This window comes from Sceloporus undulatus, chromosome 6 (assembly GCF_019175285.1).
Source record: "Sceloporus undulatus isolate JIND9_A2432 ecotype Alabama chromosome 6, SceUnd_v1.1, whole genome shotgun sequence".
In the NCBI taxonomy this organism is placed as follows: Eukaryota; Metazoa; Chordata; class Lepidosauria; order Squamata; family Phrynosomatidae; genus Sceloporus; species Sceloporus undulatus.
Window position 1 is genome coordinate 94,539,650 of NC_056527.1, and position 25,073 is coordinate 94,564,722.

The window sequence follows — 25,073 nt, forward strand, 5'->3', positions numbered from 1 at the left end:
TGTGGCCCTACAGATGTTTTGGGATTCCGACTCCCACCAAGCAGTATAGCCACTGAGCAGACATGACTGAAGTTGTAGTCCAACAACATTACTGTATTCACCCCGACTTAAAATATGCACTTGAAAACATTGAAATACATTTACATGCTTTATTTGAGCTTCAAACTAAGTAAATGAAACAATACAATCAAGACAGAGCATTGCCAATGCTGCACACAAAAATATGCATTTTTAACAATTTGCATTCATACATCACAATACAATTGACAATTTAAAAGCCAGCTTCAAAATATTACTAATATTATTTGACAAGACAATTAAACATGGTGATGTTGTTTAAAGACCAGTTTGCATTGATTTTGAGAAAATGCAACATCATAATCATCCTTGATAAAGGTTTTGGACCCCATTTAGGCCTTGGATGCAATAATACATTCTGTGCTGCTTTGTTCATAGGGTTTCAAAAGCCTTAATCTGTTTCTAGTATGAAATAAGAAGAAAGGGGTAGCAGTAATTACTGATGAAGTGCTCAACTTGAGAGACTGTACAAGTGTTATGAAAACATAAAGTGGGAGGCTTTTGTTTTAACGCGGACAGAGATGTTAAACAAAAATAAGTGGGGAAGTGATTTGGTGCAATTAGATAATGGAAAAGAAAAGGATTACATATCCTTCCATTTGTTGCTTACTTTTCCAAATAGCCCTGTCCTGAAGGTAGGGGGAAAATGAGCTTTTGTTATATGCACATATTGGGCTTAAGGACAGGCGGACAGCAGAATTTTGAGAGAGAGAGAAAGAGAGAAAGAAAGAAGAGAGAAAGAAAATGTGGTGTGTAGGAGGAAGAAGCAATAAAAAAGAAAGAATAGTTGACAGAAAAAAAGAAAGTACCCACACTCACTTTTTAGGTCTAGCCTCACTCACATCTGGCTTCACCCCAGCCCACCCACAGTCTATGGAGCCCTGAATTATTATCTCTCAAAGAATGAGGCCCTTGATAAAAAGAAAGTTATGGTATTCACTTCTGTTATATGAGGGTGCATCTATACTGTAAAAATAATGCAGTTTGGCACCACCCCCATCCTATGGAAACCCGGGATTTGTAGTTTTGCAAGGCCTTTAGCCTTCTCTGCCGAAGAGTGCCAGTGCCTCACAGAATTACAAATCCCAGAATTCTGTAGGATGGAGCCATGGCAGTTAATGTGGTATCAAATTGCATATTATTTCTATAGTGCAGATGCATCCAAAGATATATTCAAAAGAAATACCTTACACAATTATTAGGCCTTGTCTACTTTTCTTTTATTCCAGTTGCTGCCTACTTAAAAACAACAACACCCTAAACCAAACCAAAAACTAGAAACACTAAACCAATGAAACTGAAAAGTCTACGTTTTGCTTGTGTGTTTGTTTAAAACATCAATTAAAAGCCAGCTTCATAGGGAAACGTGTACAAACTGCAGTGTATTTACAAAAAACAAGTGAGACTCGAACTCGTAAAACAGAAGTTGTCTTTTCCGTTGTTTATCTTGGTGGAGACCTCTTTCCCCAATTTCCTTGTTCTTTAGGAAGGTTAAATCCCAGCAAAGGAGTCCAAATTTATTTATTTATTGTTTTGCCCCTGCAGAAGATCCATTTAGACTCAGTTATACTAGACAGGTAAGTAAAATCCACACAGTCTCGGTATTGTATACGGAGGGCAACAAAGATCTTCTCTGGGTGGGGCCGTGGTCAGCTTATTATACAACCTCCCTTCTCCTTGAATGGATTCTTGTCCTCTGGGACACCTTTTAAGAGAGGATCTTCAGCAGCCATGGATTCTATATAATCCTTGAGTTCTTTAGCTGTCTTGGAGATCTGGGGCAGAAGGAAGAAAAGTGTTGAAAGCATCTGGCCCAAGACTTTTTGATTCCTACCAAAAAACTAAGCCTTTTGAATTAATAGAAGGTACAATCCAGACAGACAGTGAAGAAACCTAACAAGAGAAGAACAGATTCATTGAAATGTGGTGCTGGGGAAGAGTTCTGGAGATACCATGGACCACCTAAACGTCAAATAAATTGGTCCTAGATCAAATCAAGACTGAATTCTCAGTAGAAGCCAAAATGACTATTGTATCTGGGCACATTATGAGACATCATGATCTGGAAAAGACAACAGTGCTCAGAAAAATGATGGGCAGTACAGTTGGCTTTTGATATTTGTGGATTCTTTGTCATGGATTAAACCATCCACAGCTTGAAAATATTTTTAAAATATATCCAAAAAACAAACCTTGCTTTTACCATTTTATAGAAAGGACATCATTTTACTATGCCATTGTATTTAATGGGACTTGAGCTTCCACGGATTTTGTCCTGGAACCGAACCCTAGAGATACCAAGGGCCCACAGTAGTATACGAAGAAGACCACCTTACAGAAAGACTGAGTAAATCAAGGAAACCATGGCTTGAGTTTCTAAGACTTGACAGGGCTATAAATGACTAGGGTTCTTGGAGGTCTCTCATTCATATGGTTGCCATGAGCTGAGGCTGACTTGATGGCAAATAGTCATCAACAACAAACAATCCAGTGGAAAGATCTTCTGATAAGAGAGCAATCTCCTTGAAATAAGCAGGAGTCACTTTTGCTCAGGTCCTATTCATTTTACCTGGGCTACACAAGAAAATTTCCCAGGGGTCAAGTCTGTTTATTACCAGCCACTGTGCCATCACCTTAAATCAACGGTTCTCACTGTGTGGCCCTGCAGACATTTTGGAGCTCAGCTCCTAGATGCCCCAGCAGATTTGTCCAATGGTAAGGTATTCTGGGACTTAAGAGTCTTGAATAGCTAGGCTCTTCTGGCTAAAAAGCTGACCACCACATACCTAAACAATCCCACAAACATGCTCCCTGAAGAAGCTGTTAGCCTGCCTCATGATAGAATCATGGAAGAGACCGCAAGGGCCATCCAGGCCAACCCCATTCTGCCATGCAGGAAATCTCAATCAAAGCATCCCCGACAGATGGCCATCCAGCCTCTGTTTAAAGACCTCTAAGGAAGGAGATTCCATTACACTCCGAGGGAATTTGTTCCACTGTCAAACAGCTCTTACTGTCAGGAAATTCCTCCTAATGTTGAGGTGGAATCTCTTTTCCTGCAGCTTGCATCCACTGCTCTGGGTCCTTGTCTCTGGAGCAGCAGAAAACAAGCTAGCTCCCTCCTCATATCATATCACCTCTTAACCTTCTCTTCTCCAGGCTAAACATCCCCAGCTCCCTCAGTCGTTCCTCATAGGGCTTCATGGTTTCCAGACCCTTCACCATTTTAGTCACCCTCCTTTGGACACACTCCAGTTTTTCAACATCCTTTTTCAATTGTGGTGCCCAGAACTGGACAAAATATTCCAGGTGGGCCTGACCAAAGCAGAATACAGTGGCACTATTACTTCCCTTGATCTACACACTATACTTCTATTGATGCAGCCTAAAATCGCATTGGCCTTGTTAGCTGCCGCATCGCACTGTTGACTCGTTCAACTTGTGGTCTACTTGGACTTCCAGATCCCTTTCTCATGGAAAATCTTTTGAGTTTTCTCTATAATCAGAATCAGTGAAATAAATTTCTGTGTAAACCTGGCTAGCACTGGGTTAGTGTAAAGCACTCACTTATCTTATAAGGTTTTAATAGGAGCCCTTGTGGTGCAGTGGTTAAATGTCAGTACTGCAGCCACAAGGTTGTGAGTTCGACCCCAGCGCTGCAAGGTTGACTCAGCCTTCCATCCTTTCATAGGTTGGTAAAATTAGTACCCAGCTTGTTGTGGGCAATTGACTTACAGATTGTAAACCGCTTAGGGAATGTTTAGTTCACTGATAAGCGGTACAGAAATATAAATGCTACTTCTATTGCTAATACAGGCTGACAAATTCTCAATCTCTAATGCTTTGGGTTTTGCATAGCCTGACATAATGAAACAGGAGGGAGGGCAATTCTGCAGTAAACTCCCCATTGTAGAAATTGATGGCAAAGTAAATAAATAAATGAAATTCCATATTGATGTTGGCTGGGACCTTACTGGGATGTTGCATCTTCATAAGTGGACTTATGTCTGTGGGAATTAGAATTACACTGTTGTGCCACGTCCATATCCAGCAGAGGGCTGCTGTTACATTACTACATCGCAGAGCAACCAAACTGGCCAATGCCCATTGATTCCTGATGCACTTCAGTCCTGCTGTGCATCGTCTCAGTCCCAATGAGCATTGGACACTCCTGCTGGTCTCCTGATATGCATATTAGCAATTCAGTAACTGAATTTCTTAATGCTTCTGCTATATAGCTAGCTGTGTCCACAGTTATGTTACGTAAAAAGTCATATAGGATTTTAGTGGTTTTGTCTTTACTTTCCCTTGTACTTTGTCTTTGACCTTAGAGAAGGAGTTGTGCAAGGAACTGTACAGTTTCAACAATTTAACCCCCTCTTCTTCTTCTTCTTTTTTTGCAATAGTAAACAACACTAGACACAGTCCTGTTAAAGCACTGTGACCCACAGGAAGGGGGCTCAATCCACCATTACAGGGCAGGATTCCCTCCCAAGCTTAGCCAAAGGATGCCTCTGGTGCCAGGCACAGTTGAATGCATAGACATTGGGTATGATATTATTCTTGCACAATTCCTATTTAGCTCAGGGGGGCCTTGTACAAGATAATTTCCCACTGCATTTTGCCCTTTATTTTTAAATGCTGTTCCAGTTCCACCTGAAAATTTGTTCTTCATAACCCCAAAAACCTGACATGCTGGCAGTAGCAACGACTGGCTGACCTTTTGACAATTAATGCTTTGCCATTTTGTACCAGAGTAGTGGCCAGAAATTGTTACCATTTGTCTTTCGAGCTTCACTTCTTTTTTCAGTTGATCTATTTCCATCTTTAGGAGCTCCTTCTCAGTCATATCTTGGGCCATCTTGCCCTGAAATTCAAACCATACACCCACATTAGTCACCTAACACAAAGCTTCTCCTTCATCAGGCAGATATGAATGAATACAGGTCATGATTTTCAGGGATGCTTCAGTTGATAGTCACTATAGCTGAAAATGTTCAATGAGAACTTCATGCTGTGACATAGCATCATTGGGAGGTGATTTTCAACGGAACTGTGCTGGTGGTTGGGAGGCTTAATCCCTTCTCCTTCCCTATGATCCTGCCTTTGTTGTTTTTCTCCCCAGTGTGAGTGGCTGGAAAAGTAGATAGAGCAAAGAAGCCCCTCTGACAACTCAGAACTAAAAGGAGATGGGTTTAGCCAGCTTAAAGATGCTTGAAGTCCATGGTAAGAGAAACTAGTGTGGTGTAGTGGTGTGACTATTGGACAAGGATTCCAGAAGATCAGAGTTTGAATCCCCAGTTGGCCACTTAGTGACCTTGAGCAAGTCAGACTTTCAGTCTTAGGGTAAGATAATGGCAACCCCCCTTTGAATGTTCCCAAGCAAACCCAGGGATAGGATCAACATAAGTCAATGGCCTTTATCACAGTAAGGATATCGTGAGTTTATCCTGTGAATATCCTGGGGGAAATTTCATAATTAGGAGAAATGATTTCACATGATGTTGCACAAACCACCATTAAAATGGTCACAAAGAAGCATTAACACACCTTTTTTTACTTTCAGGATTTCGGCGACAATGTATTTCTGATATCGCTTTATTTGTGCATTACTTGCCATTTTCACTTTATTTGAGGGATGCTTTAGGTGTGCTTTAATCTCTCTTTAATGCCAAAATTATCCCCAGTGTGATAAACTCCAGTGTTGACTTGAGGGCACAGAATAAGTAGACAAAGGAGTAGCCAGGATATCACCATATGCCATCACTTTAAGTGTTCCTCTAAAATAGCTGCAAAAATGTTTTCCTGATTGCTTGATTGATTGGTTTTAATTTTGCATTGTACTTGAAAAGCAAAAAACATAGCGAGTAGTTCTGAACAACCCCATAGACATCAAGTTTGAGTCAGAGAATAATGCTGTGAATAAATGAGGCAAGGGTGGAGGGAGGTGAAAAAGAGTTGAAAAGTGGATGAGAAGGAGAACAAGGAAGAGGAGGAGGGAAAGGAAGAGGTGAAGGACAGAAGAGATGGAAAGCAGAGGAGGAGAAAAAAGAGACATGTTCAGAGGAGAAGGGAAAAGGAAAGAAAGAATAAAAGAAGAAGAAGAGGAAAAGAACAGTTGGAAGTAAAAGGAAGCAAGAGACGAAATAGAACAGATATGAGTGTGAAGGAGAAAGAGTCAGAGGGGAAGAAGAGTTAATAGCTGCAGTAGAAGTAGGAAAGAAGAAAAGGAAGAGAAGTCGCTAAAATGGCGGTGTGTTTTCATCACCATCAGGTTGCCAATTTGGTCCAGATTTTAGTTTAAACTTCAAAGACGCTTCCCAAAGTCGTGAGCTCTTTCCCCCCAGATAGGTACAGAATCCTGGAAAGTTCCTTTTGAGGTTGGACTAAGATGCAGAATGTTACCTCACTAACACTGTTGCGCTCTAGCTGGGTGCAAAGAAATGGAAACTGGGAGAAAGAATGTAGTGCCATGGCTGGGAATGGTAAAGGAGAAGGCAGGCTATTTAAAAGGTCAAAAAAATTCAGTGTAAATTGCTGGCATGTAATCAAAACTGTCTGATATTGGCCCTTAGCTGAAAATCTCAGAAGTCAGCTAGGTTTTAGATGTTTGGGGTGTTTAGTTTATAAAGGCCACATCACTCGCTTCATTGTGCAGTCATGGCAATGAGAATTTCTCATCTCTCTCTAACCCTCTAGGTAGCAGTAAAACCCAAGTTTAATCAATTAGTTCTGTGGTTAAGCAGCTTATTGAATCTCCTGTTACCACCATATGCCATTGCTTTGATTAGCTGTTCCTTGAAATGGTTGCAAAAGGCTGCAATTATTTACACACACACACACACACACACATACTCTATAGGAATGATACACTTATGAAGCAGGAAAAACAATGGTGAGAAATTGTGGGAAAACTCCACAAAACCTGTTTCTGCTATTACTGCTTTTTGTCTCCCTGCTCCTTTCCCTCTCCTTCCCCACTGTACCTGGTGCCCTTTAAATGCATTGGACTACAAACACCACAGAAACTGTTGTTCAGCCCATCTGTGGAGGTTGGAGAAAGCTGCCATACAAGCTTGTCTACGGTGTTTGGAGAAAATGATTCTTTTGGGACTATAATTCCCAGATTCACCTAGCCAGCAATAACCATTGTTCATGCTGCTTGTGAGATTCTGGGAAATGTAGTCCAAAGAAGGAATTTTTCCTCATTCTTTGCCAATGGACATATCCAAGTCCAGGTATAAACTAGCTGAACAGTCATTCTCTCTCCTTATGGACCTGTGGAAACTGTAGCCCTGGTACAGTTTGGTATTATGGTATTATGGTCTCACATAAATATTGTCAACATTTCTCCTAAATGTTGTATGTCTGCCCATCCGTTCCATCTACTGATGTCAACTGACCATGGAATAGTCCAGGGCAACATCAGCATTTGACAGATGAGACCTGGGACATCTATGGCCGAGCAGCAACAGAGGGTGGTCAAAATGGCAAAAGTTATTAATGAATAAGAACACACTAACTAGGAGAGATTGCAGCAGTTTGCTTTTGCCTGAACCTACTGGGAAGGACAAGATTACATCCCTTCCTCTTCTCATCCCTGCTGGGATGAGTTGGAAAGAAAGAAATAAGTCAGCTCCCTTCCAGATCACTCAGTGTCTGCAACCTGATTGACTCACTATGTCTTATGGTAGGGCTAGCCCTGCATTCTTCTTAGAATTCCTTTAGAGAGAAAGAGGGGAGAATTTCATCTTCTTCCTCTTTAAAACACAATTGACCTGTTTTTCCTCAATGTCACATCAACAACATTTTGCCAATCTCATTGCTATTTCCAGGCTGAAGTTAAGAAGTTGCCCTTTGCCACTATTTTTCCATCCATAAGATCCGATGTGCTTTATTATCACTAATGAAATAAGCCTCTCCAGCTCTCCTCACCCCTGCCCCATAAGGAAGGTAAGCCTTATCTGCATTCCAGGAACCAATGGCACACGGTGGTGGATTATTTCAGTGGCTTCTCCAAGGTCATTATACAAAACCAGGCTGAAGTTTCTGGATTCTTGTTGACCCAGGTTTTCAAGCACATTTGGCACATGCAAGAAATGGTTACTCCATCATTATGTCCAGACACTCTGGAGTGACATATTGCAACATTGCATACTGTAGCCCTCTGACCTGCATATAGTGAATGAATTGCCGGGACCCGGGTTAATTCTTCTGCAACACATCATTTCTGATACTCTTGTTGTTTTTTAGTTGATGCCCTTGTGATACATTTTTGTGTCCTTGTGGAACACTTTCTTTTGTTTTTGGTGGTGTTCTTAAAGATGGATCTAGGCTCAAATCGGTGTAAGCACTGGAACATGTGATGGGAACTCCAGTAGATGGAGGCCCATCATTATCCAGTCCACAGGCAATGTAGGTTTGGTTAAGATGGGGTATTGTTGAGTACTGCCACTCCATTTTGCTATCCAAATGACACTCTATGCTAGGGTTGCCAAGTCAGCACTGTGCCAGGCCCTGGAATTTCAAGTTCCAAAGCCTGACACCTAGCAATGACCTCTTGTGATGTCATAGGTAGTATGTTCTGATGATGTTACAAGGATGATGTAATGAGAATACTGTAATATGATACCTTAAAGCACTGATGACAGCTGGACAGAGTATGCAAACATCACATAACACAGTTTGGTGAATTAAGTAAAATACAATGGTTGGGAACTAGTTTTAGTCTTAGTCAAGTGCTTTCACCCTTTGGTTGTAATCCTACTCCGCTTACTGCTATGATTCTTTACTGAATATGGCATGAGGACCAGGTGTGGCAAAGGTGATAAACACTTACGATGCATTGTGTCATGACCTATATAAATAATAAATAAATAAAATCTTTATTTGTATCCCGCCCTTCCAAACGATCAGGGCGGCTTACAATGATGCAGCAAGTGCAAGCAAAATGCAAAGGTTAAAAACATATACACAACAACAACAATAATCTAAAAAACAACAATAAAAGCCCCTTAGCCCAACCTCATGGCCACGGAAGAGGAGGGAGGCCCACAGGATATTTAATCGGGGAATGCCTGCTTGAATAGGAAGGTTTTGAGGTCCTTCCTAAATTGGGCCAGGGTGGTAGATGAGCGGAGCTCCGTGGGCAGCGTGTTCCAAAGGGCTGGGGCAGCTGTGGAAAAGGCCCTTCTCGAAGTGGAAGCTAACCTGGCCCCAGGCACCTTCAGTAATTGCTGCCCAGATGTTCTGAGGGTGCGAGGCGGAATGTACGGGGAGAGGCGGTCCTTTAGGTATCCTGGGCCCAAGCCATTTAGGGCTTTATAGGTAATAACCAACGCCTTATATTGAGCTCGGAAGCGGATGGGCAGCCAATGAAGATCTTTTAGCACAGGTGTTATGTGGCTGGTCCTGGATACGCCAGTGACCAGCCGGGCTGCCATATTCTGTACCATTTGCAGCTTCCGAGTTTGGTATAAGGGTTGCCCCATGTAGAGTACGTTGCAGAAATCCAGTCTCGAAGTTACCAGAGCATGTACAACAGTTTCTAGGTCCCCCTGGGCCAGGTATGGGCACAGCTGGCGAATCAGCTGAAGCTGATAACAGGTGCTCTTGACCGTCGCATTCACCTGAGCAGTCAGGTGAAGCGACGAGTCAAGAAGCACCCCCAGACTGCGGTTCAGGACAGTGGTAACCACCGCCATTCCTGGACCAGTGTAACCCTATGCACTAGTAACCTCCGTTTTCTCTGGATTTTAGTTTGAGAGGAGAGACGCCATCCCCAGTCACTGCATCAGTCGGAGACATAGAGAAAATGATTTGGGTGTCATCAGCATACTGATAACCCCGCGCCCCATGTCTCCGGATGATCTCTCCCAGCGGTTTCATGTAAATGTTAAATAGCATGGGAGACAGAATGGCTCCTTGAGGGACCCCGGTTTTAAGGGCCCGCTCGCTGGAGCACACGTCTCCCAGCTGCACCATCTGGGACCTCCCAGAGAGGTAGGAGCGGAACCACTGGAGCACAGTGCCCCCGACTCCCACCTCAGCCAGGCGCCCCAGAAGGATACCATGGTCTATGGTATCGAAAGCCGCTGAGATGTCCAAGAGCACCAGGAGGGACACGCTTCCCCTGTCAATGCCCAGACGGAGATCATCGACCAAGGCGACCATGGCTGTCTCAACCCCGTGACCCGCCCGGAAGCCAGTTTGAAATGGGTCCAGATAATCCGTTTCATCCAAGACCGCCTGAAGCTGGATCGCAACCGCCCTCTCGATCACCTTTCCCAAAAATGGTAGCAGCGAGACAGGCCGATAATTATTATGAACCAGGGGGTTGAGGGAGGGCTTTTTTAGGATCGGTTTTACAATGGCCAATTTGAGATCCGATGGAAATTGCCCATCCCTCAAAGATGTATTAATTATCCGGCGTAACAATAGCGTTACCACCGGTCCCCCCTGGGCCGCTAACCATGAGGGACAGGGATCAAGAGAGCAGGTTGTTTTCCGAACACTTCCGAGGATCTTGTCCACATCCTCGGTACTCACCAACTCAAACTGATCCAGTGTAACATAGTCCACGGAGGCTCTGGACACTTCTACACTAGGTTCTGCCATAATGTCGGCGTTCAGACCTTCGCTTATACGAGAAGTTTTATCCACAAAAAAGTCGTTAAACAAGTCACAGCAGGCCTTAGAAGGTTTAAGGATCTGGTTCAGGGCAGGAGGGAGCTGAGTTAGCTCCCTGACCACCCTGAACAACTCTGCCGGACGCGACTCCGCGGACGCAATACGAGCACCATAGAACGAGTTCTTTGTTGCTCGTATTGCCTCTCCGTAGTCCTTTAACAGTTGGTCTAGGAGAGTCTTGTCATTTAAGCAAAGGTGTTTCCGCCAACGGTACTCTAGCCGTCGCAGAACCCGCTTCCTCGCCCGGAGATCTTCCGTATACCAGGGCTTACGTTTGGAAGCGGGCCTGAGAGGGCACTTGGGAGCGATTCTGTGTATAGCCCCAGAGAGACCGGTATTCCAAATACCGGTAAGGGCATCAACAGAGTCGCCGTCATTTCCAACCGTGAGCCCCTCTAAGGCTTCTTGGAACCTCTCAGGTTCCATCAGCCTTCGAGGGTGGACCATCCTAACTGGTCCACCACCCCCGGGGGGGATCTGGGTAGAAGCCTTGATTTTCGCCTCTACCAGGAAGTGATCCGTCCATGACAAGGGGGAAATATTGGCTATTTCCACCCACGGATTTTCCGCCTCCGAACAGAAGACCAAATCGAGAGTATTACCCACACAATGCGTAGGACCCTGTATCAGCTGGGACAGGCCCATGGCCGCCATGGTCTCCATGAATTCCCGAGCCGCACCGGATGGAACATAGCTGGCCGTGAGGGAGATGTTGAAGTCGCCCAGGACAAGAAGCCTGGGCGTCTCCAACATCAGCTCAGCGACCAGCTGTGTCAGCTCGTTAAGGGAGTCCAACTTTCCTCCCTAAAGTATCCTAACTTGTAAATATATGTGTGTATACACCTGCCCCCTACTTGCAGTGAATTCAAATGTGGTTGCAGAGACTGGCCTCAGTTCAGTGATCACCAGGATCATAAGAAACTGCTGCAACGTGTTATAAAGCATCCTGTGCATTATACTGTGCACAAATGCGCATGAAAGTGACACATTAACGGCAGGCAAAAACCTCCTTATTCAAGCAGACCTTTGGTAACACATCTCACTTGTTGCAGAAATGCTTTAACCGAATGGGTGCTGTATTTACATCTATAGATGTGTTTTCAGTCTCCTGTATTTAAACTATGGGATTTGCTGCTGTAAGAGTTAGAACTGCTCATCAGCTTTAATGGCTTAAAAAGAGGGTTGTACAAATTGATGAAGGAAGTGGCTATTAGTGGCTACTAGTTTTGATACGTATGCATTCCCTTGATGGATGTGTATTCAGGGTGCCTCTGGATGTCAATTGTTAAATATGAAATGTTGTTTGGGGTATCATTAAGCTCATGGTCTGCTTGTGATGGGCTTCTCAGAAGTATCTGGCAGTAAACAGACTGCTGGACTAGAAAGGCCTTTGGTTTGATAACCATGCGGACTCTTTAGTTTTATGATCCACTGCAATGTGGAAGCTTTCCTTTCTAAGGAGGCATTTGGGTCATTGGTGGCTTTGGTGAATTCTGTTTGATTGACTTGACAGCTATTATGGTTTTATCTTCCAGTCTTCTGCTGCTTCACTTTTTCTTTTATAGATTTTTAAAAAAGCATTTTAATTGTGCAGCAGACCTTCCTGCAAGGAGATACACCACATGATTCCCAGTAGATACCTCACACCATAGATGGTATCAAACCAGTAATATTTTCAGACTGTGGCTGACCATGGGTAACAGAAACCATGGAAAGGCAAACATTCCTTTCTATGTATAAGTATGTATGGGCAGTTGAACCCTCCTTCAACATTGGGTAGTGGGATAGGATCCTTTACCATCCTTGAAGTTAAAGGGTGCGAAACAAGCTACATGTATGGAACACAATTTTTGTCCTTCAAGAGAAGGGAACCCTGTGGGTTGGTCCAGTGTTGCCCCACAACTGTTGCCAGAAGTGGTTACATCAGTCAGTCTGATCATAGGACAGAGTCTCTGTTCACTAGAAATGTAATGGAAGACTACAATATATCTGGTGTTTTAACTGAGACTCTTCATTTGTCAGTATAAAAAAAAATACATGGGATATGCCTCAAAGGAAACAAGGCACCCAAGGAATGGCACTGTTTGCTTGAACAGCTGTCAAGGATGTTCACAACCAATAGTGTGATTTGAAGATATGCTAGGATAAGATGTTTAGTTGTTACATTAATTTTGTATTTTTTGTCTGTGATTGCTAATGACTTATGACTATGGAGGCCCAAGGCTGCTAGGCAATGACAACACTTGGGTTACCTGGAGTTACTTCTTACAGATACTTCTATAAATTGGTAAAAGCTTCACTAGAAAATTTAAATTACCTTTCAAAAATCCTGTTCTAGGAAATGGTAGGCCCTATATAGGTTTTATCAGTTATTCTACAATTTCCTCTGGGTTGGATCTAGACCTGCCATACCATCCCCTGATATCAGTGGATGTTCTGCTAGTCATTATGAACTTGTCCAATTGATTTCAGTGTCAATGTTCTTGAAGACTGAGTGGGCATTTGAATCCAAGTCTTCCTAAGGGCAGTCCAACATTCTGTACCAAGAGAGGGAAATCTGAAACTCTGGGCCTAAATTCTGTCCTCCGGAGGAAGCCTAGGAGGTTTAATCCAATATATTCCAGATGGCCACCCCTGTTTCTGTGTTACCTCACCATTTGATGACGTGCCACTTTGAGTCTCATATTGGGGAAAAAGTGGGAAATAAATAAATTCTCAACATTTCTTCATCTCCCTCCCCATTCCAAAATGTTGAGACACTTTTTCTAAAGTCAACAGTAAGAGCTTTACATTAAAATATGCTGATATTCTTGGCTTTTGTCCTCATCCACCACTGAATGTAACCTCTCTAAAAATGAATTCAGCCCTTGGGATGATATAGCTACCTGCTGAAAGATTTTTGCATCCCCCCCCCCCGCCTAAGTTGATAGGGAATTCCTGTATGCAAACTCTCCTCTTTCTCTCTCATTCAAATTAACAATGGTGCGGAACAGACTGCCCAAAAAGGGCAGCCTGCTAGTGCCTCCTTTTCTGCCAGTGGGAAACTACAGCGGATAAACCGCACAGTTCCCCGCCGGCAAAAAAGAACCTGCAAAAAGCGGGTTCTTTTTGTGGCACACTTCTGATGCCCCAGTGCACCAATGGTGCACTCATGATGTCACAAGTGCACCATGACATGCTGATGCTAAGTGTCCGTTGTGTCAAAATGATGGCACCTGTGTATACAGGGCACCACCATTTTGATGTATGGAATATGTACTAGGGTTAGGGAGTGTTTGCATGGTGCGCGCTCCCTAACCCTAGTACCGCCGCTGTCACGCCACATTTTGCCAGTCTGTAATGGGCCAATGTGACTTAGGTCATCCTCCCTTTGGGACTAACTGACATTCTCTCAAAATGTTTTCAACTGAGCTGTTGTATCTCCATCTTCCTCCTCTCTTAACTTTCTTTGGAAAGATGGTGAGATAAATATCTGAACTATTTACTAGCTAGATTAGGATATATCTTCTATGTAAATATAGATTAAAGCCATTAGTAAACTTTAGTTTTAAACTACAAATAACATGTTTGTTTTTGGAGTTAGTATTAGTTCTCACTTCTTAGGAAAGCATAGTTAAACAAGAGCACATTTCTGCTACTCTTCTAATAGACCCTAACAGGCTTGGCTTTGACATTTTTTGATATTCAATATTTTTGTTTCCTTAGGAAACTTAAATTACCCCACAGTACCCAGTGTGAAATTCACCCTCTAAGGTTCCCTGCAGGATCAGTGCAGTTCCACAGCCTCTGACATTTGCCCACTCCTGGCTTAAACCTTCTGCATCTAACAATTCAGGAATAAATCAGTAAAGCTGGTAAAAAAGTTTATATAATACAAATAAAAAATATAGGCATCACATAAAGCTAAATTAATACAATCAAACAAGGAAATGTGTCTTGTTATAAATACAGAATACATATGATTCTTGGTAGAGACATAAACATAGATGTAGCAAGAGAGGCATGATTGTGTTTGTGTAGATTTATCCAATGTTTATATTTATTATTATTATTATTTTAAAAAAGCAGCTCTCTTTGTCTATTCCTGATTATTCAGACTGCTTGTTTGTTTTGATTCAGGTCTCACAACTTTTTTCTGACTTTGTTGTGTCAATTAACCTTCTCGATGACATGAGCTATGCTTTAAAACCAGGGTGGACAAGTGGTAGGCTTCCTTAGCTCCTATGATTGCTCCTACCATTGGCTCTGCTGACTAGGGCTTAATGGGAATTGTTCTAAATACCACTGGGAGAGCTACACATCGCCTGCCTGTGCTCTACTAGACACAGCCAAGGAAGAATACTGGGTGCACCCTCAGTTCATGCAGAGTAATGGTTGGGCCAACAGTTGTAGCCAAAGACCCCATATTTGAACCTCACCAGAATACTTCCCAGAACCTTTGGTAACAAATAGGGCTGCCTACCTATACGTTTGAGAGAGCTCTGGGTAAAGTGACTTCTGTTTTGTTCTCCACCTATATCAGTAGGCCCTTTTGGCAACAGTAGAAGTTGTTCTGTCCAGGAACTGAGTGCTATTCCAGACCTCCCCAAGACTTTGGTATCAGACACTGGCCTACCTTACAGCTGTAAGACAAGCTTTGTTGAGGGCCAATATGGTGTAGTGGTTTGAGTGTTGGACTACAACTGGAGATCAGGGTTCGATTCCTTGCTCAGCCTTGGAAACCCACTGGGTGACCTTGAGTAAGTAATACACTCTCAGCCCCAGAAGACTCAGTGATAGCCTTTGGGTCAGAAATAATAACTAGTTTTACCATTGGCAGAATATCAGACCCCATCAGTGAGAGGGCTGGAATGCTATCTCTGATGTATTCCATTGCTGCACAGTTTGCATTGTTATTGTTGTATGCCTTCAATTGTGCAGCAATGGTACACGGCAGAGAAGCATTCCAGCCCCCTCACTGACGGGGTCTGACATCCAGCCAATGGTAGAACTGGCCACTAAACAATTTACTCTGTTCCCAGCCTTCATCTCTTTTCACTTCTCCAAACTGCAGAGTTAATGCAAAAGGATCAAAGTTCCTAATACAAATTAGTCTTTTCTATGGTACTGTACAGATGTTAACTTTTGGTCATGATCCAATTCCCCACAGCTGGCTATGGAGTCCCTGGGTTGAAGTGAATCCAAGAAAAGATGTTATGTACTGTGGAAGCAAACAGAGAAAGACAAAATGTGCTCACATGACCCATCTTCCTCCCAGCACAGCTATGAGAACTGTGCAAACAGGTTCATAACCACAGAAAATTCACTCTGTTCCCAGCCCTCATCTCTTTTCACTTCCCCAAAGTGCAGAGTTAAGGATCAAAGTTCCTAATACAAATTAGTCTTTTCTATGCTACTGTACAGATACTAACTTTTGGCCATGATACCAACAAGGTAGCATGGTAAAACCCATCTATCTGATCGCAGAGGTCCAACCCAATACAGGTTCTCTCACCAGTACTGGAGAGCTGAACTTTTTTGTCGTTTCGCTATCCTGCACTGGCTCCTACAATGTCTTCCAGAGTGATGCATTGTGGGAGATGGATGTGGATGCTGGAGCCATCCATCCAGCTCTGCCCAACTTGCAGCAGATGGTCCAGGAGATGGGGTGGAGAGCGTTCTCATCAGACACATAGAAGGCACACCTTGGATTATAAAATTTTAAAGCCACAACCTAAGAGCCAAAATAAACTCTGCGTATTCTATGGGGATTATCAGACGAGGGAAATCCTGTCCCTGTCCTGTCATGTTCCTATCATGTTCCCATCCTTCCCGCATGATCACAAGAAGAACTTTCCGATGGGATTCACTCTTATCCTGTCAGGGAAGTGTGAATGATGGCGATCGCTTGACAGGCTTTCAGATGAGGTTGCTCAAATCCCGTCATTATCCTGCCATTAACCTGTCATTAAAGCGACATTGGCCGGCATTTTGCATTAATGGATGTTCCCGTTAATGCAATGCCTCTTTAATGACAGGTTAATGGTGGGATCAGCACTACAATTTGAAAGCCTTTTGTGCCATCACAGTCATGGATGGGTTAAAGATGGTATAGGATAAGGGGAACAATCCCATCCCTATCCCATTCTCATGTGAAAATCTTCTTAAACTCAGAGAAGGGAGTAGCTTGTGTGTTCTTTCAACTCAGAAAGAGTCTAAGAATTACTGTATATACTAAAGCGCAAGGTTGAGGAACCTCTTTCAGCCTGAGGTCCCATTTCAGTTTTAGAGTTCTTAGGGGGCCACATTTCAGTTGTCGACAGGGCCAGAGGCAAAAGGCAAGAGCAAAAATACCAGCATCTTTTACCTTGAAGCTCTTAATCCCAATAACTAAATCTTAGGGGAGACATTTCAATCTGTTAGAAAGGGAAAGAAACCCATAGAGTTGGGAAAGTAGGCATGGCTCTCTGGTGAAGCCCAAAAGGGCCACATAGACCACAGGCAACCTGAAGGCACATACACAATTTGGCTTTACAATCCCTGTTACAGTGCTTCCAACGCTGTCCTTCATAACTGTTGGACTCTTAGTGGCCATGTTTGCTGGGAATGATAGTAAATGAAGTCTACTAGCATTATGGAGAGGACTAGGTTGCGGAAAGGATAGTGTTAGGATAGTGGAACTATAAGACAACAAATGGGGATGGCTGGATGAGGAGCTGAACTTTGATCCAGTGGGTTGATATGGAAAGATTTTTCAAAGACATGTTCTTCACATATAGGATCTTGACATACAGGGAGAACAAATCCCTTTTTCCTTGGGCCTTGTATGCTGCCCCAGTGTCTTATCAACAGAGTTTCTCCCTGTCCTCACCTCTATCCTCCTTCAGTCTTGTACTATTTTGCCACAGGGACAAAACCTTAATCCAAATCTGTATTACCCTGTTCAAGTAAGCCAGTACTCTTTGTGCTAATGCCGATGGAGTTTACAGATCTAATGCATGCAAATGGAAACACTTTGGCAGGATAAGTCTAAAAATACATGACACAGTAGACAACCAGCTATGGAGACCAGCAAGTTCCCTTCAAGAATTCTCACAATTAGAGAAAATGGATGAGGCTGCAGCTTCTGCATTAGATTCTGCCAGAGCAATGTGGGTAGAGGCTAAATTACAGCCAGAGCTGTAGGAAATGCATTTGGGGCTGATAGTGTTTCATAGGCTGCAATTTGCTCATACCTGATTTTTTCTAATACATAAAATGTTATGACTGTTCAAAGCCAATTTGCAGAATGTGATTTCCTGAGCTGTGAACTTTCAATTTTTTGACTACTTATATAATTTTCCCTGTAAAAGCATCTCAAGGGTGCATCTATATTGTAGAAATAATGCAGTTTGACATCACTTTAACTGCTGTAGCTCCATCCTATGTAATCTTGAGATTTGTAGTTTTACAAGAGAAGGTCTTTAGCCTTCTCTGCCAAAGCATGCTGGTGCCTCGGAAAACTACAGACTCCAGGATTCTGTAGGGTGGAACCATGGCAGTTAAAGTGGTGTCAAACTGCATTATTTCTATAGTGTAAATGCACCAAAGTGCTGATAAAAGAAAATACTTCCATCAGTAGTATGGGGTTTCTGTGTTGCTATGATGGCTTGGAGATTCTGGAAGCTGCATACCTTCCAGCATTTGACAGATGAAAACTGGGATATGTGTGTCCAAACAATATTAGAGTATGATCAAGACAGAAAAATTATAATAAGGACGAAAACACAAGCTAGGAGAGGCTGCAGCAATTTGCCTTTGCCTGAACCTACTGCGAAGGACAAGATTCTGCCCTCCCCTTCCCCTCTGCTTAGTAAATTGAGTGTACTTTGAACTGGAAATGTAAAAGAAGAACTTGAAGAAAGGAAGTCCAGTACAAAATGTTATGTTGTATACAATGAGCCTCATGACCCTGCATGTCTACACTGGAACGGCTTAAGGTTCTTCCAGGTCGGCCTAAAGAAACACGACTTTTCATGAAATAGCTTCCTGGGTATTGCTCATTGTTGTCATCTTCCTGCCTCCTTGTTCCATTCTTTTGGAGGGGCTTTTGAAGTGATTTCTTGGATCTGCACTAGGGCTACTTCAGTGTCATTTTTTTAAAATTGAAGTATAGTTTGTTGAGGTGGTCCTATGGTTTGAAAGCAATTTGTCTCTTTCCTGATTAAAAAAAAACATCTTAGTGTTATAGTATATATGAAAACTGGGACATGTGTGGCCAAACTATACCAGAGTGTGTTCAAGATGGAAAGGGTTCATTGGAATCCTATATGACTGAAATCCTATAGGGAAGAACACACAAGCAAGATAAACTGTAGACGTTTGCTTTGCCTAAATCAACTAGGGAGGTCAAGATTCATTTCCTCTTCTTTTTCTTCTCCCTGCTGCCATTTAATCGACACACTATAGCACTGTATTTTAAAAAAAGAGAGAGATAGAATAAGATAGACAAGAAGGAGAAGAGAAGGATTCTTTTTGTCCAGTATGAACAAATCTTGCAAAGAAAACCCTATGACTGATTCGCCTTAAGGTCACCATAAGTCAGAAATGACTTGAAGGCACACAACAAATGTCTCAGAATTAAACAGAAACCCACTTGAAGGGGGAATAAAATGTTGCAGCTGGGGCTGGGAACTGCCAGAATTGGGAAAACAGAAACACCATTTGGATATTTAAAAGAAAATAACCTAATCCCTGAGAATTGAGGCAACAAATCTTGCAATCTCCTGCAAACCTGCCACAAATTTGTCCTGCTGGAGGGGCCTTAGATGCAAGCCCTGCAACGAATTCTATGTAGACATTTAGCAAGCAATAGCAAGTGCATTTCTATACCACTTACCAATGGACTAAGCAGTTTACAAAGTGTCAGCTAATTGCCTCCAACAAGCTGGATACTCATTTTAGCGACCTACGGAAGGATGCCAGGCTGAGTCGACTCAGAGCCCCTGGCTGGTGTTGAACTCATAACATTTCAGGTCAAACAGCTCTTAAAGCATCTCAGACCTGAACTAGATAGACATTATGTGGTCAGAGCACCTACTAAAATCCACTTCCTTTAAAACTTCCCCATCCCTTCCCCTTTTCTGAATTTAGTACAGGTTGAGACTCCCTTATTTGGAATTATGAAATCTGAAATATTCCAAAAACAAAACCTTTTTTCATGGGTGGCTGAGATAGTAACAGTTTTGTGTTCTGATTGTTCAATGTACACAGACTTTGTTTTGTGCACAAAATTATTAAAAATACTGTATGTTACGTTCAGGCTATGCGTATAAACAGTATACGAAAGATAAATGAATTTTGTGTTTGGATTTGGGTCCCACCTCTAAGAATATTATGTACATATGTACATTATGTGCATATATGCAAATACAGATATTACAAAATGAATAAATCATTCTGAAATCCAAAACACTGCTGGTTCCAAGCATTTCAGATAAGGAAGACTCAACCTGTACTTCAGCTTTCTCAATAAAATACCAGATCTACCATTCCCCTTATTAGTGACTTATCAGACTTTTTATGAAGCCAACATTTTGTCGCAGGCCCCATGTATCTATCATTGCTAAGGTTTCAAGTGAAGAGATATTTAAAAACATTAAATACTTAACAAAATTGTCTGATGGTTTGGTTGTTCTTTTGTTTTTAATTATCCCTCACAATGAAATTGCAAAACATTCATTGGAATCCCATATGATCTCTTACATTATGTAACATAATCCCTGGCTGTTTAGCATAAGTTATATGAAACCCCTTTATTGAATTATAAAGAAGTATACAGTCGTATCCACTGGTGTTTGGTTCCAGGACCTCCTGGGGATACCAAAATCCATGGATGCTCAAGTTCCATTAAGTACAATGGATAGTAAAATGGTGTCACTTATATAAAGTGGCAAAACCAAGGTTTGCTTTTTGGAATTTATATATTTTTAAAAATATTTTCAAGACGTAGATGTTTGAATCTGTGGATAAAGAATCTGTGGATACAGAGGGCCAACTGTAATAGAACACTGTCAAGAAAAGGATATTGGATTTGACGGCTCTTGAGGTCTTTTCAAACTCTATGAATGTTGGTTTCAGTCACGAGTTGGACTGTGTGGCAGATGAAGAGCCTGTTGTGCATCATTTCTATTGTGCATCAGTTATTCTGCCGGCTCTACTGTGTAATAACACAACAGCAGCCCTCCTCTGGATATGGATGTTACGGAACTGTCCAATTCTAATTATCATAGGTGTAACAGCATTAATGAAGACCGCAACAGGATTCTGGCCTATATCTTTATTGTTTTTTTCAAAATGCAAAAGCTAAAATTCTGAAGCCGTATCAAATTTTGTACAGATTTTTGTCTGGGGCTGATCCTTTCTTTTTAAAACTGAAATCAATGTTGAGAGAAGGTGCAGTCTTCAAAGGGGGACCACCATTGGCAGAAGCAGGGGCTGTTTAATTATTATCTTTCTTTTTGGCTATCCCAACTGTCTTCACCCAGATATTTTTGTCTGTATCTTTCTCCTTGCAGTGAGAAAAACTACGAAGCTCAGGAAAGTCTAGTTGGAAAATTGGTAAGCTAAGCAGCTTCTCTGCTCTAGGCTGCTTTTGATATGTATAGCTGTGTGCTTTAGGCTAGAGTTTGAGAAAAAACACACACAACTAACATTTAGCTAGGCCTTCACTAATTAGATAAATACAGATAAGCGGTTTAAAGTTAGTTGAAGCATCTGTCTCAACTTGATAGAAAATAAGTGCTGCTTGTGTGCTTCTTTCATGCACAGTGATCAAAGCTCAGAAAACTAGAGTTTAGCTAGCAAGTTTGGGGAATATATTGTTCCAATATGTCTTGGAATTAAAAGGAAGCCTATTTGATGTTGGGAATAAAATGTTGCAACTGGTGCCAGGGACTGCCAAAAATAGTCCAGGGCAACACAGACATCAGAGATATCCTTGAAGATTATAGCAAGAAATATTGGAACTTCAATCCACTTTTGCCAAGTCTTGAGGATCTATTGTCTACAATACTGAACTTGAGGAACCAAGGATCAGACTCAGTATAACGACTTTATCACACGGAGGCAAATTGCTTAAATCCTGTGCAGAAATGGGATTTTAAAATTCAGAAACTCCCGCCGATGCGGGATGTTTTCAGATGCATTTGCTTGAAAGAGAAATAATGGGAAAATAACCCGAATGGAAAGTCGACAAAAAAGATTCCCTTTTTACTTTTGGAATTTCCCCAAAGTAAAAAGGAATAGTTTTTGCCGACATTTCATTCGGGTTATCTTCATGTTATTTATTTTTCAGGCAAACGTCATCTGAACAACGTTTCACATTTGCGGGTTTTTTTCTACTTTTAAATCTAGTGATAAAGTCCTAAGACAGGTCCTTTGAAGACCTCAAGGATCAGCTAAATACGTACAGGGAGAAGTGGTCTGCAAAATGTCCTGTTTTGAAGATGTCTGTCATGGAAGCAAACATGACCAACATTTCCTAAGGAAATTTTCTTTATTTTTAACCACAGCTGTGCTGGTCCAATAAACCAGATGGGTAGCTGCCCTTGCATTTCGGTATATGTGGTATGGAACATTAAAGAGTGTGAAGCTGTGCTATAAGAAATTTGGAAGGGGCACATGGAATGTGATGCTTTGCTCAAACTTGAACCTGGGGGACCATGGAGTTCATGGTAGGTGCCTGTCTATCCCTAAACTAGGGTTTGAAAAGTGAAAACTGGAGATGGCTTTTGTATCTTTAATGGATGTAAAGAAAAGGGAATTTCAGCAGGTGTTGCTTTTTTGGTTGTGTGACAGGCAACACCTGCTAAAATTCCCTTTTCTATAAAGCCACAAAAGGTAAGGAAGCCATCTCTGGTTTACAGTCTGGCAACATTATCCTCCTTCCTCCATAGCTCCTTTCCTCATGTATGGCCTTTAGGAAAGAACTTCAGTGGATAAAAATGTTGAAAAGGAGCAACCAATTTGCCCCCTCACTACATGCAAGAAAATAGCCAATATACTTATATGGCTGGGACAACAAGAGACTTTGAGTGAGGCAGCAAGTGGCCATGCTCTCATCTAGCTTCAAATGATGGCACCATTAAGTGTGTTTATCTGGAGAGAGGAAGGGCAGAATTGGTTTGTAAGTGGTTTGTAATGCAAGTTTCCTCTGGATTTGGATTCCCTTTCAGAGGGCAATATGGAAATACATATTAGCCTAATTATGCATTTTTGTACACATTTCCCTCATTGACTAATGTGTTATGTGTGCATGTTTTCAAATACATCCCTTTTTAATGCCACTCAAATATACAAATACATATACATATACACACTTTGTCCCATTGCCAGTCTCAAGAGATGCAAAATGGGTACTTTCTTAGGAAAATAAAAGCTCAACCAATTTTGTTTCTATCCCTATATCTGAGCAAGCGCCTTTGAAATAAATGAACTTTTCTTCCCAAGAAAGGCATTCTGGAAGCCTACTTTACATGATGTTTTGCATTACAAAAGCAAAAAACAAACAAACAAACAAACCCAATACCATTCTGCAAAAAGAAGTTAACCTACCTCCTTTGATGTGTTTCCCCCTCCAAAGCTCCACTGTTTTTTAGAGATACATCTACCTGAGTTGGTAAAATGATGTTGTCTGCTGTGTTCAGTTCTCTGGTTGAAGACAGTTTTGCATTAGATGGTGTCTTACTTTGGAACCGATTGTCTTCTGTCCTTAATCTGATAATAGACTCAGCTAGTTAAAACTGGTCAGGTGTTGAGAATTAACCTCAAAGCCCAGGGTAAGCAGAGAGAGAAGAGAGACAACAGATGGCACATTTGAAAAGGTAGATCAATTGATCTATTAGAATGGGAGGCATACACCCCATTCTGATAAGGCAAAATTAGATGTCCCAGACTCAAAGTCAGTATGTCAATCCTGAGTCCCCAAATGCTCCAGATCTGTTTTTGGATTGCTGCACATGCACACAGCCCAGATTTGACTCTAGAGTTGACCTACTTACTAATCATCATTGAGTTCATTAAAAAGTCAAGGTATTGTCTAGTCACCCCACGAGCCAATGGCAGGATTGGCTACTCCTGGGATATTTGAAGCAATAATAAGGAAAGGTGACCTCTGAGCAAAGACAGATTGTATTTCCCTCACCAATAAATAGTCACAATCTATCCTTACATAGGATAGGCTAGGAGGTAAGGCTCCACATCTGGGGATGAAGGGAATGGCTTTCATGTACACATTAACCTTTCTCTCTCTTCTGGATATGTTTACAGATGTTAGTGGTCATGCACATCAAGGTCAAATTCAAGGTGCAGAGGTTTTTGTAGGGGTTAGTCTCCTAAAGGTACTTAGTGGCTTAACATGAACAGAGTTGGATGGATGTCAAGAGGGCAGTGTGCATTCTCCATGCCCTAGCCCAACCTCTGTTTCTTCTCTGAACACCAGTTGCTGGTGAACAACTTGGAAGCTTCCCATAGGCATTTGATGGGTCACTAGAATATTGGACTATAGAAGTCTGTGGTGTGAGCTCTCTTGGCTTATCTTCTTGTGCTGATGTAAGCAGTCTCTACCTCTTCAAGAACTTAACATTTGTAGTATCTCAACTTTTATTAAAAGAAATCCTTGTTGGGGCATTCATCTCTTATTTAATGAGAAGTGAGGAATACACAGTCAAATATGTGCAGTGTATATAAAGCAATGTGTTCCATAATGACCTTGGCTTAGAAATCTAGTTAGATCCTGGGCAGGGGATCTAACTAGATTTCTGTGGTAAGCTTTGCCAGCTTCTGGATTACACTGACAACTGTGGCTGCTTCTATCATATGGATTGTACAGAACATGAGGAAATTTATTCAGCATTGTCTTGGTTGATTGCAATGACTTTGCATCTACTATCCTCAAAACATACTTCACACCAAGTTCCTTGCAAATGAATGAAACCTAGAATTTTTTGGAGTAGGAGAGCTGACGTTTGCTGATCTGTCGAAAACTTGCACAAAAATGTTCAGGATATCAGTCTAAGGCCCGTTACAAACAGGCGTAAAGTACGTCCTGGGGACGTACTAGGGTTAGGGTAAGTGCGTGCCTTACGCACGCACCTAACCCCAGTACGTCCCGAGGACTTACAAAATGGCGGTGCCCGTTCCACACGGGGGCCGCCATTACGACATCACGAATGCGCTGCCTCGACATCTTTATACCGTGCGAGGGTGCATAGAGTGCCCTTTCCGCGGCGCACAAAGGAGCTCCGAAACAGAGCTCCTTCTGTGGTTTGTGTCGCTGGCGCAGCCTT

General features: G+C 42.1%; 1 protein-coding gene across 1 annotated transcript; it reads right to left on the reverse strand.

Moving 5' to 3' along the window:
• Positions 1–1,352: 1,352 nt before the first annotated feature.
• On the reverse strand, positions 1,353–23,437 carry GNGT2 (G protein subunit gamma transducin 2). Its single transcript, XM_042474099.1, has 3 exons — positions 23,341–23,437; positions 4,856–4,945; positions 1,353–1,853 (listed from the first exon to the last, which is right to left on the reverse strand). Exons 2-3 carry the CDS (start codon positions 4,937–4,939, stop codon positions 1,728–1,730), a joined length of 210 nt encoding a protein of 69 aa, XP_042330033.1. The 5' UTR covers positions 4,940–4,945; positions 23,341–23,437; the 3' UTR covers positions 1,353–1,727.
• Between the last annotated feature and the right edge of the window lie 1,636 nt (positions 23,438–25,073).

Bases quoted from the DNA above. Each gene is read 5' to 3' on its own strand.
- GNGT2 (XM_042474099.1), bottom strand. From the start codon at position 4,939: ATGGCCCAAGATATGACTGAGAAGGAGCTCCTAAAGATGGAAATAGAT. The intron at 1,854-4,855 runs GTAACAATTTCT...CTTCTGCCCCAG, and splicing joins TGAAGCTCGAAAGACAAATG to ATCTCCAAGACAGCTAAAGA.